We start from the raw sequence: 15,185 nt of genomic DNA, 5'->3' as shown, positions 1-15,185 counted from the left end.
CAATTTTCTCAGCAGTTTATGCCCTGAACTCTTCATTCAGATGTATCAAGTGTAATTAAAAATGTAGGGTCATAAAAATATTTGGGATTATAGTTTTTAAAGTCTTAATCAGAAATGAGTTTTATAAATTAGTGCCCGTTGTTCTCTGAAAACCTGAAAGGCTTTTAAACATAACATTTTAAAATTATAAGCACAATGTTTATGGAGATAAGAAATGGATAATACTTCAATAGGGATAATAATGTGTATATAGGCATATAATGTAGCATGACCAAAAATTAGTGCTTATTGGCAATTTTGGGGGAAATTTAGCTGTCATACTTTAGTGACTGCTTATTTTATAAAATAAGTACATTTGGTAGTTAGGTTGAGTACACTCTATCCTCCTGATTGTGGCAGTGTGGACACATTCTAAAATGTCCTAAGATGAGTGTATGGAAATATCTGGACCACCTCAAGTGGTTGGAAGTTGCAGTAGAATGTTTCATGCCTATTTGATCTCCCATCATATATGAAATTGTATTGCATCTTGGTCTACACTTAGTAATTATCAATTGAATATATTGTTTTCTAGGCATAAGTTGGTTTATAAGTTTTGTCCTGAATGCAGGCCTCTTTTAACTTAGTCTTTTGTTACTATGCGTATATTTGGAACTATTAAATTCTATTTTAGAATACACTTTGATAGCACTTATTAACATTCTTCCCAAAGGGCTTGTTATTTAAGCAATGGTTTATATACTTAAAGGAGATCATTTTTCATTAATATTCAATAGTGTTCTTCAAAAATAATTAATACTCAGGGTTTTTTAAAGTTTTATATCTTACAGAATATTTCAATAAAGCTTACATGAAGCATGAATGATTCCATAAACATGAAATAAATACTCTTTTATTCAGTAGAGTATCCATTTATGTCCTGTGTGTGTATATATATAATTATTATTACACAGAAACATTCAATTTTTTAGATTCTCCCATTCCTCAGTAGTTTCTAATAAGTGAATTCTGCTGATTGCTTTAGAGGATAAAGACAAATATCTGTTAAAGAGCAGTGGAACTAGAGAGTGAGCATATACACTTTAGCTGAAAGCAAAGTAACACCAGAGAGTTAATGGCTGAATGTCAGATGAATGGTGTACTGCACATAAGAAGTGATAAGATTGAGTAAAACGGCCGGGCGCGGTGGCTCACGCTTGTAATCCCAGCACTTTGGGAGGCCGAGGCGGGCGGATCACGAGGTCAGGAGATCGAGACCACGGTGAAACCCCGTCTCTACTAAAAATACAAAAAAATTAGCCGGGCGTGGTGGCGGGCGCCTGTAGTCCCAGCTACTCGGAGAGGCTGAGGCAGGAGAATGGCGTGAACCCGGGAGGCGGAGCTTGCAGTGAGCCGAGATTGCGCCACTGCACTCCAGCCTGGGTGACAGAGCGAGACTCCGTCTCAAAAAAAAAAAAAAAAAAAAAAAAAAAAAGATTGAGTAAAAGGGGAGGTAATAAGGATTTCTGAAAAATTTGGGCTAATACCCTGTGGCATTTTACAATTATTTGGCAGTCTTTTTATCTTAGTGATATATAAAATCAGTGTCTTAAAGTTGATGAAATATGGATTCAATTAACATAAAAGATAGGCTTAGAGTTATATTCATTGTTGGAGGTTTTTTCCTTATTGAGATGGACTATAGTTTTATATTTAAGCAAATTAAATTTTGAAGCTATTGTTATGAACTTTGCTTCTCTTAACAGTAATTTTAGAGAAAAACAGGATAATAATGTATTCATTTAAAAAAGAAGAATATCAAGACACTTCAAAGAAATGTTGACCGTCATTTTTTAATTGACTTGTCTGAGTCTTAAGTTTAGTGTCATACACAATAGGGTAATTAATGAGGGGACTAATGTTTACTCGTGATAAATAGCTGAGTTCCATGGAAACTTGTAAAATTACTTCCCCTGAAGAAGTTAATGAATTAGACTACATGTTAAGTATGGTCATAGTTGACACAAAGTGTACAGACCTAATCCATTCTTTTTCCAATATGTTTTACCAGCTATAGAGAAAAAAAAATTCATTCATGGCTCTCAGTACTCCAGGGATTGGATCCTACTTTCCAACCATATCTGAAAAGTGAAGGCTCACCTAATAGCATCAGGTAATTGGCTGCCACATGCATGTCCTGTGTTGGGTAATATGAGAAAAGTGGTTAGATAATTTCATCCCACCTTCCTCACTTTTCTCAATTCTCCCCAAACTGACACCAAAAAGGTTTAGTTTTCATTTGGAATGTTTGATTCCTTCTCCCACCAACCTCTGCTGTCCTTTTTCCATATTTGTGAGTGAAAATCCTACTGAAGGTTCTTTATATAATTTTACTTTAGAAAGTCCTCAATTTACTGATACTCTTTTTTTGCTCAATAAGCCTTCACAAATGCTAGAAAAGTCAAGAGTGTTGTAAATTATAAATGTTACCTTTTCAGAGGGCCACTTTTGACATATTAGCTTCTTTCATTTTTGCATTGAAAGTTTTAGGCACCCATTTTTTGACTGGTACGTCTATAACTTCATTTTTAATGGGGTGAATTTTTAATGTTATGTGGTACTCTTGAATATTTTGCTTAACTGAATAACCTTGTAGATCATACAGATATTAGAAAATTAAAATATGATAATCTTACAAAATGGACAATAATTGCTCTTTCATGGATATTCCAGAAGTGTGGTTAGGATCTTGCATTTCTTTAATGCCATCAGTATGAGTATCTGTTATCACAGAAGCACAGTAATTTTTTTGTTCGAATCTAGTATATAATTTCTGTATTAATGTGTTGTCTTTTTGATTACATGCAGTTGGACATTTAAATTGTTATTAGCCATTTGCGTAACTGTTTAGAACTTTTGCTCAGTTTCCTTACTATTCATAGGTAAGAAAAATGAAACCAGAAAGAAAGAGACTTGTCTGAAGTCATATTAGTGGGGAGGAGCAGATCTGAACTAGTAATAGATACATTCCAAACTGCTGTCTTTTTAGTATTTGTGGAGACCTGTATAGCAACATTGGAATCTGGTCATTTGGGGTTTCTCATTATTTGGTTTCTGAGTAATAATCGTAACATATTTTCTCAAAGTGAAGGATGAATGTGTCATCTACTGTAAGCTTTTTAAAATTGTATTTGCTTGGATTATATTGCCTCTCAATAAAGCCTTTGACTTGGAATTGTGTAGTGTGTAGGAAATAAATGGTGGAGCTTCTTTAGTATGTTGAATTTTAGCAGTTCATTTGCCAAATGCTGTGATGTTTGGGGATGTTTATTTCCACGCAGGCTTTTCATTTGCTAATGATGTGAATGAAATATTTTCTTCCTTTCCTTTCCTACTCTTTGTTATGTGTAGAAGTATTGAATAAATGGGTCCAGAAAAACTTTTTCCTGTTCTTTGATTTTTTTTGTCAGTAAACATTTATGATAATTTTATTTGTATGATAAAATAGTTATTTCTAATTGCAGATAATGTGCATCCAGAACAGGTTTTTAGTTGCATTTTAATTTTGGGAAACAATAAAATTAAAATATAGATTTATCACAAATCTTCATTTCCCAAGTAGAGTATTCAGGTTAGCATTAAGACTTCATTAGTAATATGGTGCATGCTGTTAAAATGTGGTCTTAAAAGTATACCTGTGTTAATGGCCAGAAATAAATTGATATTATTAATACCTGGGAATATGTTTTGTAATGGAGGGCTTTTTTGTTGTGTGAGAATGTAAAGCAATGCTGTGTAATAGAGCTTTCTACAGTGTTGGGGATGTCTATATTGTGCTGTCTTACTTGAAATGTGGCTAGTGTGACTGAAGACCGAATTTTAAATTTTATTTAATTTTAATTAAATTTAAATTTGTATCTGATATTGAGTAAATAAAACAAAAAGTCTTTCCTATCTACTCATCATTCTTTTAACAAGGGTTATGTGTATCCAGGCTGATACTTTAATCTTTCTAATCTGCACTAAATCGCCTTGTCTTTTATTTTTAGTACCCTTGATTGTTGCTTGTGTGTGATGAAGAAGGTCTTTCTATCCGAGGCCTCTCCTATCACCTCTACCTTCAATTTTTTTAGTTTATTAGTATGCCTTTTACATCTAATTCTTTATATCTTTTGTGCACTGCCAAAATGGTAATGTCCCACAGTATGTTTTCTGGCCATATTTTCCCCTTTATTGGAGTGTGTCTGTGTTTCTCTTCTCTGTCACACATATACACCCTTCCCTGAAACATGGAAAAGCAAAGTGATTGATTTTTATTTCCTTAAAGGAGATTTTATATCTGAGGAGATTTATTCATTGTCTTAGGAGGGGCAGCAGCAGTGTTATCAGGGAGCCAAGTGTTAATCTAATAATTGTAATAATGTTAGCTGCTGCAACCCAGAGGTACTTATGTATCAATCCTAGGCAGTTAAGCTTCCTTGGAAGCCTGGCTTTTACATTTTATTTTTGAGAAGATTAGGTTCAAGTCTTTTTCATTCTTTGAGGATTCTGTATTGGGTTATATTTTCATTATCTGATTTCTGCTGAGACTAAGACTGACTTTTGAGATTTTTGCTAAACTTGGACTGAAGAGGGAGGTAGGTTAGTTCATTTAATAGATATATATTAATACTAAATACCTACTATGCGCTAGCCATCTTTTTGGGTGTTATAGCAATGAGCAAGACTGGCTCCTCGTTATGATTGGGACTAAAAATGTCCTAGTTATGGTTGGATTTATTGTGTAGTTAGAGAAATAGACATTAAGTAAATACAGAAATGTTGGACGACAACGTGTTTAGAACAAAGCAAAGCAGCAGGATAGTTTGATAAAGAATGGCTAGGCTTGGTAATGGTACAGTAGATTAAATTTGCTAGTTGAGAAAGAGATGGTGACATTTGGCATTCATACATTAAGACAAAAATCTCATATAACCTTGTCTGACATGGCTGCCAGAGGAAATTGCTTTTTGTACCTTTCAGAGATCTATCCCCTTCAAACCTGAAGTTCTTTCTGAACCTGCCAAAAATTTTCGTGGAAAGCACATCTCTTGGGTGCCTTCTTGTTGGCATTTGGGTTATTTTTTCCTCTTTGTCCTCCTCTCTCTCTCGCTCTCTTTCTTTTTTTTTTTTTTTTTGAGATGGAGTCTTTCGCTCTGTCGCCCAGGCTGGAGTGCAGTGGTGTACTCTCAGTTCACTGCAACCTCCACCTCCCGGGTCCAAGTGATTCTCCTGCCTCAGCCTCCCGAGTAGCTGGGATTACAGGTGCCTGCCATCATGCCCAGCTAATTTTTGTATTTTTAATAGAGATGGGGTTAGAGATGGGGTTTCATCATGTTGGCCAGGCTGGTCTCAGACTCCTGACCTCAGGATCTGCCTGCCTTGGCCTCCCAAAGTGCTGGGATTACAGGCATGAGCCACCGTGCCCAGCCTGTCCTCCTCTCTTAGCATGCTCATTTAAAAGAAACGAATAGATCTGTTTTCCCTTAATTCAGACCTCCACATATGTGCCTTTCTCAGAATTAATATATACTGCTTCATTGAACTGTACTTTCAAAGGCAGACTCTATAACAGGCTCTTAACCTGGAATTGTACAAGGATGGTTTCACTTATCTCTTACATGTTTTGTATATACTATTTAGTTTTTGTATACCTTTTATGTTTTGTGGAGTATTTGGGGTGAGATTTCATGTGCATCACTTTTATAGGTAGATTTGTTACTATCAAGAGGCAACTTAATGCCATCACTGGCCTTTTTCAGGAATGCACAGGAACCTGTACATTCCTATATTACAGAGTACTAGGATCACTGAACTGGTATTGGAAATACGGTGGTGATTTCAGATAGCGGTGTCTGTGTCTGTTTTCCCCAGAGTTTGGTTCTACACAAAATCAGAGAACCTTCACCTTTGTGGGCAAAACTTTTCATTCTTCTAGTACATAGGTTGGAAACATGGAACAGCAACAGGAACTAAGAGGGCCTGCCAGACACTGTTTTTGACCAAAATTGTGAGTCCCTGACTCACTACAAATAATCTGGCTTTATATATTTTCCCTTATCTTCATCATACTGGATGTCTCCTAGTACTCTTTAGAGCAGAACATCAGGACTTCATCAGACCCTGTAGACTGAACTGTTCAACTTACAGAAAATTACATTATAATGATCTCAAAATGATAAAAGAATATTTGATGAAACTCAACACTTATTTCTGATTTTAAAAATTTTATTAAAATTGGAATAGATGGATACTTTCTTAACCCTTTAAAAAGAAATTCCAATAAAAATGCATCATTATGCTTAGGATTTGGAACATTCCTATTAGCAGTGTCCAGTGTTGTCACAATTGTTTCATATTTGAGATTCTGGAGTTGTCAACCAATAAAAATGCATCACTATGCTTAGGATTTGGAACATTCCTATTAGCAGTGTCCACTGTCATCACAGCTGTTTCATATTTGAGATTCTGGAATTGTCAACCAGTATCATCTGAAAAATGAAAGCCATGTTGTATTAATATTGAAAAGAAGGACAACTTACTCTTTGAAAATATGGTTGTATAATAAATATACAAGAAAATTACTGGCCGGGCGCGGTGGCTCATTCCTGTTATCCCAGCACTTTGGGAGGCCGAGGTGGGTGGATCACAAGGTCAGGAGTTCAAGACCAGCCTGGCCAATATGGTGAAACCCCGTCTCTACTAAAAATACAAAAAAATTAGCAGGGCGTGGTGGCACATGCCTGTAATCCCAACTACTCGGGAGGCTGAAGCAGGAGAATTGCTTGAACCCAAGAGGTGGAGGTTGCAGTGAGGCGTGATTGCGCCACTGCACTCCAGCCAGGGCAACAGAGCAAGACTCTGTCTCAAAAAAAAAAAAGAAAATTACTAAAAGTAAATTTCAGCATGATGCTTTTGTATGTTCAAGCAATACCCTATAAAGGGTCTATTTGTAATAGCAATAAAATATATCAAATAGGAATTTATAATAGCAAGTAATATATAAAATAGCTTGGAATAAGCCTAAGCACTTGTATAGGACCCTTTATGAAGACAACTGTAATTAAATGTGATCTCAATCAGTACTAATAACACTAATATGACAAAATAGTTCTGAAGTGTAGCGAGATAGACATGTGTGAACAGTTAAAAAACATTCCAAGGGGAAAAATATTTATGGAGTAGGTAAAGGAACTAAAACATCTCAAATATTGAAATGTTTTATGAAAACCACAGTTGTTAAAATAGTTTAGTATTGACACTGAACTAGATCAGTGAAAGTGAATGCAGATTCAGTAAAAAACCCAAATATATAAGTGTACTTAGTATATGTTAAAGTTTGTTTTTCAAATCAGTGAGAGAAAAGATGGATTATTCTACAGCATGTCAGGATAAACTGGCTAGTAGTTTGGATAAAGATAAAGCCAATCACTGCTGCACTTTTATACAAGAATAAAATCGTGAATGGACCAAATACGCAAATATTAAAAAAATGAAACTAGAGAAATAAAGAAAACAATAGTGAATTTTATTTTGGGATAAGGAGGACCTTTCTAAATGTGACACAAGTTTCAAAAGCCAAATAATATATATACTTGACCACATAAAAATTAAAATGCTAAAGGTGGACTAAACAACTGAAATTGTTTAAGTTCTTTAGCTAAAAAACATGCTGGGGGGTAAGGGAGTGGATATTTGCTACATATTTGATGAAAGACAAATGTCCTTGAAAATCCAAAGGGTTTTTTTTTTTATAAATTAATAAAAGATAAGCCCTTAAAAAATATGTAAAGTTATACAAGAAACAATTCATAACACACATAAAAATAGCCAGGATACATGCAAGGATGTTCACTCTTCCTTATGAATGAAGAAATTCAAATTAAAGCAAGATACTATTTTATATTCATAAGACTGGCAAAGATTTAAAATTTACTTATCAGTAATGGCAAGGGTGTGGGGAAATGTCTCATACATTGTGGAAATGTGAATTGATGTGACTTTTTAAGAAGAAATTTAGCAATAACTGTCAAAATTTTAAATATGCATATATTTTAGTCTATCAGGACCACTCAAAATAATTTATCACAGGGGTTACACAAAGATATATGTAAAAGAATGTTGTATCATTGTGTGTAGTGACAAAAGTTTTAAAAGGGCAGATATATGTTGTGTCAGGCAGCTAGTGTATGATAGTACTACTGATACAGTGGAATATCCTAAGTGTTTAAATGAAATTAGATATATGTTTTTGTTTGGTATAGAAAGATGTGCAGGGTATGATTGGTAAAAAGGGTACCTTGTATTAAAATATGGATATTTTATTTAAGTAAAAAATATTTTTAAGTTAGAGTTAAAGTTTATATGTGCATAGTAAATGTATTTGAAAGGTACATGTTAACATTAGCTATCTATGGGGCTTGGCATTGGGTGGTTGAAAGGAATAAAGTAGGGGAATTTTTGCTTTTTACTGTATCCTTCCATACTGCTGGAGTTTTTCCTTTTGTACAAATAGGAACATGTTTTACTTTTATACTTTAAACAAACAACAAAAACAAAACTATCAGTTTAGATTTATATCAAAGCATAAATATTATATTACATGGGCCTTTATTCCTCATAATAGAAATACAAAACCAGGGGCCTTTCATGCTGGTTAAATAGCACTTATTTATTTGAGAATATTTAACCAGTAGGCTTTATCCCAATCCAAAAGTACTGAAATTTTTGTTTTAGATCTTATAATTTGGCTAGGCAATGGGACAGATTTTATCACTGTACTTCTGGATTAGCAAATGACATTTGCCACTTACAAGAGGAGCCACTCCCAGAACCAGAGTCAGTGTGAAACTCCTCTCAAAATTGCCCTTTGAAATATCATTAAAGCCCTCTTCTCTGCAATCCCCCAAATTATAGTTATCCAGTCTTATATTTAACAAGGTGTGAGATTTCTTTAGCTAAGAACTTCTATAAAAAGGCTATTTAATGTCACAGTTTGTTCTAACAACTAAACTCCCTCCTCCATTCTGATACACACATGAACCACTTTCAAACCATGGTCTTCCCAAGATAAGGCTTTCCACGTTTAATATGATGAAAGGGCAAGTGGTTATTCTCTCTTTGAAAGAACTCCTAAGAATTCTGATGGATAAAACAAAATAATTTCCTCTAACATCAGGCAGGCTAACCATACAAAGGCATGTTGATGACTTCCTTCTGCATCAGTTGGTTGAGACCTGTAGTGTTGCTCTCCATAAGTAATCCTTTATCAGAAAATAGCATATCCCAGAAACAAAGTGTGTTTTAGATGTCTGCTTATCAACTCTGGTTGAATGATTTTAAGAACCTAGTTTAAGTTTCTATAGGGGTAATATGATTACTCAAGATGCATTTATCTGCAGTATACTTCGTGTTATGTAGGTTTTCCCATCTTTTCCAGCATTTCTCCAAAAGTTATCCTTCTCCCAGTTTAACTCCTAAAATGCCATTGGTAGGGTCTTTACACTTAAGCTTCCTTCTGAGAGTTGTATCATTTGTCAAGGGTCAAGAACAGAAAGCTGTGTTTTTAATCTAAAGGCTAAGGTCAGATTTATTCTTAGATTTCTCTTCAGATTCATGTGTACTTCAATATCTAGTTTCCATAGCAACTGAGATGCAGTTTGCAGCTGGGTAAGAAAAGAGAAATCTTTAGGTGTAAAGAAACTTATTTTTTAACCTGGAGAGAGAAGGTATCAGGCAGCACCTTCATAGTTTTTATAGGCTAAAGCCTACATTCTTTTTTCAGGACTTCAGTATTTCACTGATAGGTGTCATTTCCTTTTTCCTGAAGAGGCCATTCAACTCTTCTTGACACAGTCCCAGAAAAGATTGCCGCTTCTGTGTTCTATTTAATCACAGTCAAACTAATTAATTAACCAATTTAACAAGACAGCTAAAAGAACTTCTGTGGAGAAATTATAGTTACCAGTAGAATTATTACTTTTCAAATGGAATGTCTCTGGCTGATAATAGCCTTTTTTACAGGAAGTAGGTAGTCTCTTGTTCAAGTGTGACTGAAAGAATCTAGAATAGTACTTATGTCTGTGTTCTTAGTGTAACTGAATTTGGCGTGTATACTTGAGACCTGTTGAGTCACTTAGGTGGAGAAATATTGGAGGGAGATAAGTGCTATCACAAGTCTGCAACCACTAAAAGGATAACATAAAAGAGATGCTCTAAGCACTTAATGTTACATTTTCAGAGATGTGTAGCACTTTAAATGGAAAATTTATTTTTTTTAAGTTGTTGAAGCTGGAGGAAGTTTAATGTTTTGTTTTGTTTTGTCTTAAATTATAGGAACTGCCTTCTGTTGAAGAACTAACTATTATTCTGCCTGAAGATATTGAGTTAAAACCTCTTGGGATGGTTTCAAGTATTATTGAACAACTAGGTATGTTAAGAATTTTATTAATAAAAATTATATCCAAACACACACTAATAATTGAATCAGTGACTTTTATGACTAGTAAATTTTCTTTGACATGCGTAATTAACACTTTATAGTCATTAAGTTTGAAGGGATAAAATTCAGTTTTCGTATACTAAAATTATATATATAAGTACAGTTTCTTTATAGAAGTTTAAATGTCTGCTTTTACTGACATACTTCCTCCGGAATTTCCTTTGATTTGGTTTATTAGTTTTCTAATGTTGCTATACCAAATTACTGCAAACTTAGTGACTTACAACAGCAGCACAATTTTATCACACAGTTCTCATGTGGGTCTCAGTGGGCTTAAAATGAAAGGTGTTAACAGGGCTGAGTTATTTTCTGTAGGTACTAGGGGAGAATCTTATTTCCTTGCTCTTTCTGGGTTCTAGAGCCTGCCCACATTCCTTGACTTTTGGCTCTCTTTCTACTTCCTGAAGGCCAGTAATGTAACGTCTGTCTCTGAGCCTTCTTCCATTATCTCACCTCACTCCAACTACATGTGGAAAGGTTCTCTGCTTTTAAAGACTTTTTAGATTGAGTTTACTGCATAATCCAGGATAATCTCCCCTATCTCATGGTCCTTAACTTTAATCACATCTGCAAAGGCTCTTAAAAATGTAATTTACAGATTCAGGTATTAGAGTGTGGATGTCTCTGGGGGAGCCATTCTGCTCACCACCTTTGATTTTGTCTTAAAAACACGTGAGAAAGTTTTGTGATTTAATACTGTTATTAATGGCATGAAATATGAAGTTGCTGAGTTATAAGAGAACTTAATATTTTAGATTTCTTTAGCCCCAACATGTGAGGTTATGTGAGACTCTTGTTAATGTAGGTACTATTAACTCATAGTAGGATATGCCGGAGAATAGAACTCAGCACTGACAAAATAATAGGATTTTGGAACTGTGAAGAGGACCCAGATTGCCCACCAGCCTCCACAGGACCTAAGGAAACAGAAAAATTCAAGTCAGTTGCTCTTAGGACCAGCTGTATAGTGAGTCAGTGGTAGAAATAGGACCTTTTTCTTTTGACTTTTTTTCTAACAGTGTCTGTATTGATATTTTAAAAAATTAATACTTACATAATTTTGTACTTTTTCAGTTTATTAATAAAAATGTAGATTAAAATGAACTTTCTTTTCAAAAATAATAATTAAAATTCTTTCCATCATTCTGGAATCATTACATTTACTAGTTTTAGAGTTATCTTATGGTATTTAATAATATAGATAAATCAAACAGGCAACTAATTTCTGAATTATGCAGTATGATTTAAACATTTATTAGACTTGATGTATACAGAAAAATTTTAGGTCATAATGTTGATCCTCAAAAAAATAAATGTAAACTCTCTGACATACATGGAATAATGCATGTCATTTTTGCATTTTTAACAATACTATTTTGACTAACAGAGACTAAAAAAATTCTCAACCGAATGGGAATAAAGTGTAAATGGGTCAAAATCAGCACATGCTACTGTTGCAGATTTAACTCAAAACATGTTGCCCCATGATCTGTTGCTTATGTGTATATTTGGAATTCAGAAGTACTAACTTTTTTTAATAGAGACGAGGTCTTGCTATGTTGCCCAGGCTGGTCTCAAACTCCTGGGCTCAAGCCATCCTTCCTTGTCAGCCTCCCAAAGTGCTGCAGGCATGAGCCACCGTGCCCAGCCTGAAGTACCCACTGTTAAAATTAATTGAGATACAAAAGAAATTGTTTGAATTAATTTTAATAATCTGAGGTAATATATTTTATTCCCTTAGTGGACATGGTATTATCTATGTAATGTAACAAAGTGTTCTTACTTGTGGCTCTGATTTTCTAAAAATTTATTGAGAGTGTGTTTGTGTGTGTATGTGTTTTCTCTTCGTTATGGTGGATCAGTTCTTTAACATTTGTGTCATTTAAAAGAACTGGAGATTTGGAGATTATGCTTTTGCGTTTTGAGGAGGGAATTTTCATGTAATGATAAAAATTACTGTGAGCTCTGGCACTTTGACTTCTGTTCATAGGAAGATGCTTTCGTGAAGCCTTTTATTTAACTTTTTCATATACCAGTAACTAAACAGTGCTTTGTAGAAAAGAATTTTTAAGAGTGAGAAAGAACACTAATTTCTTCTAAAAGTTTTACAACTAAATGTGATTACACTATTTTTGGTAAAAATTACTTGAGAATATGTACATAGCTTGAATTTGTTGACTCTTGATGATTCAGATTTTCTGTGGGATTTGCATTTTAATTTTTTTTCCCTTAGAATTATAGCTTTTTGTATTAAAAATAGGTATAAAACATTTCCCAGTGCTATTTGGTAATAAGTAGACTTTGTTTACTGAAGAGAAAATGGTTAATGAGGTAATAATCCCACCTTCAATTTTATTTTAAATTATGTTGGAATTAAAGCTTAGATTTTCATTAAAATTTTACATTCTCTTATAAGTAAATCTTGAAGTAATCTATTTTATTTTTCAGTAATAATTGAATCTATGACTAACCTACCTCCAGTTAATGAGGAGACTGTAATTTTTAAAAGTGATCGACAAGCAGCAGGAAAGGTTCGTAAAACATTTCAAATCTTACAAATTATTCTATTTATTTATTGTTTTTTTCTGACTTTCCCCATTAGTTCTCAGAAGAGTTTATTTATTTTAATTGATGGACAATCTAGAGCTCTCTAATTTCAGTACATTCTTGATTTCCTTCAGTACTTCATGTCTGTCTATAAATTGGTTTAATACTGATTATTACTCTTTGCCGCATGAGTTATTAAATACACATGTATAGAATTCTTTCCTAGTGTTTGTCAGATAACTTGCTAGGCAGTGAGTCCGCGTAATGCGTAACACATCGTTTCCTACCCTCCAGATACTCAGCTGAGTGAAGACGACTTCCCATAGTATAGTAGCTCTTAAGCATTTTTGTCTTGTGAGCTCCTTTGAATATTGGCTCTCAGACTTTTCAGACTTTGACTTCCTCAGGTGGAAGCTCGGTGTGGAATCTTTTCCAAGTGGAAAAATATTTCACTGACAGCAGTGAATTGTCACTGTAAGCACATCCTGGGTTATTACAAATATGTGCATTCGAGTAATTACTATAAGATTTGCTCCCTTTTAACATCTTTCTAATGGAACAACCCTGCATGTCCACCTTAATATAGAAAACCATACACTTTACCCAGCAAGTAGGCAATTCTGACTGATCGGCAGAAGGCATAAAACATTCTAAAATCAAGAATATAAATACTAAGTATTTATTTCCTGGCAATAGGGACAGTTTTATTCACCTTGATATTCCCCGTTGTACCTAGTACAGTTCTTTGTAAATTATTTGTGCCAAGTAAATGTGTACTGAGTTGAATACAAGCAAATAAGAAAGGAGCTATTTGTGATTTTCATGACAGTTGTCTTTTTTTTCTTAGTACCTAACTTAGACAATTTTAATCTGAAAATACTCAACACTTTGCTAAATTAAAACCTCTAAACAGACCTTTTTTTGTATTTCCCACTACATTTGAATTTATAGACCTGTAAATGTGACTAATATTAATATTCAGCTGTCATTTAGCTTTGAAAGGAGTCAGATAAAATATAACATTTACACCTCTAACTTTAGTTATATGGCATAAGACTTGGCAAAAATTATATCTATTTCTAAATTTTACATAGAATGCTTTAAAAATGCTTTTGAAAGACTTTGTGACAAGTCTTTCAAAAATACTTGATTATAAATCTAAGTGCCTTGAAATGATTCCCCAAAATAGTAGTGGGAGTAGAGATTAGAAAGTATTTGTTAAACAAACCAATAACCAGAATATGAAGCTGAGCACCCTTTAGATTATTAGCATGTCTTATCTAAATACTAAATTAGTTTTACCTTCAGTAGCAAGCCATCAAACATCTTTTCCCTCTTTTCTTCAGTAACACAATAGTAATCAGCTACAGTCATATTTATGTTATCTTTTTAAGTTCACTGAAACCCTGCAAGGAAGTAGAATTACCTCTATTTTAAAACTTGAGAAACGTTGCTACAAAGTCACAAAGCTGAAATGGATGAGATTACAACCCAGGTTCTTTTCCCTTCCACCTCCCTTTGCCTTCCCCACTGATTAAGGGAGGACAGTCTCAGATTTTTATTCTTACCTTTGCCCTTTAATCCTAAGAATTGCTAGTTCTCTTGCTAACTAGTGAAATCTGTTTACTTCTCATATATCAGTGGGTAGGAGATTTTTACTGATTCCTTTTTAAACAATTATATTACTGTCTTGTTTGGTAGGATATGATGATTTTCTAGAGGACTCTGTATTATATTGATGGAGTGTTGTTCCCCACCCCCTCAGTTCTCATGACATATTTCAAGGTAACTTGTGATACAGTAATACACACGGTGATTGAAATGATCGGTTTACCTAATAGATTAGAATACTCTTTTCGTCTGTATTTTCTTCATTTTTGTTAATGGGAATTGAAAAAAAGCACACAGTGATTGATAAAAGGCAATGTTGAATAGTTGTAAAGGTTCATTTCCTCATTTCCTTTCTCCTTTGGCAGTTTAGCCCAAAGCTGGCTCACCTGGAGAGACATTGTTTGAAGGCTGTTCCCAGGTGGCAGCATGCAGATATTGGCCCTTCACAGGCACAGCCTGCCAGCATTGTTCCTAGGCCTGGACATTCCTTATTGTATTTATTGTTACT

The 15,185-nt window shown here is 34.2% G+C and overlaps 1 protein-coding gene across 2 annotated transcripts in view; it reads left to right on the top strand.

Annotated features, from left to right (window-relative positions):
• Positions 1-15,185, top strand: part of NAF1 (nuclear assembly factor 1 ribonucleoprotein) — a 39,974-nt gene that overhangs the window by 6,849 nt on the left and 17,940 nt on the right. For both annotated transcript variants that reach the window (XM_003257916.4, XM_030816290.1), the window contains exons 3-4: positions 10,354-10,447; positions 12,968-13,050. In XM_003257916.4, coding sequence (XP_003257964.1) covers positions 10,354-10,447; positions 12,968-13,050 — 177 coding nt within the window. The remainder of the gene's footprint in view (positions 1-10,353; positions 10,448-12,967; positions 13,051-15,185) is intronic.

Source organism: Nomascus leucogenys, chromosome 7b (genome assembly GCF_006542625.1).
Source record: "Nomascus leucogenys isolate Asia chromosome 7b, Asia_NLE_v1, whole genome shotgun sequence".
NCBI classification, from domain to species: Eukaryota; Metazoa; Chordata; class Mammalia; order Primates; family Hylobatidae; genus Nomascus; species Nomascus leucogenys.
Note: the sequence above shows the minus strand (reverse complement) of the source record. Positions and strands in the feature narration are given on the sequence as shown.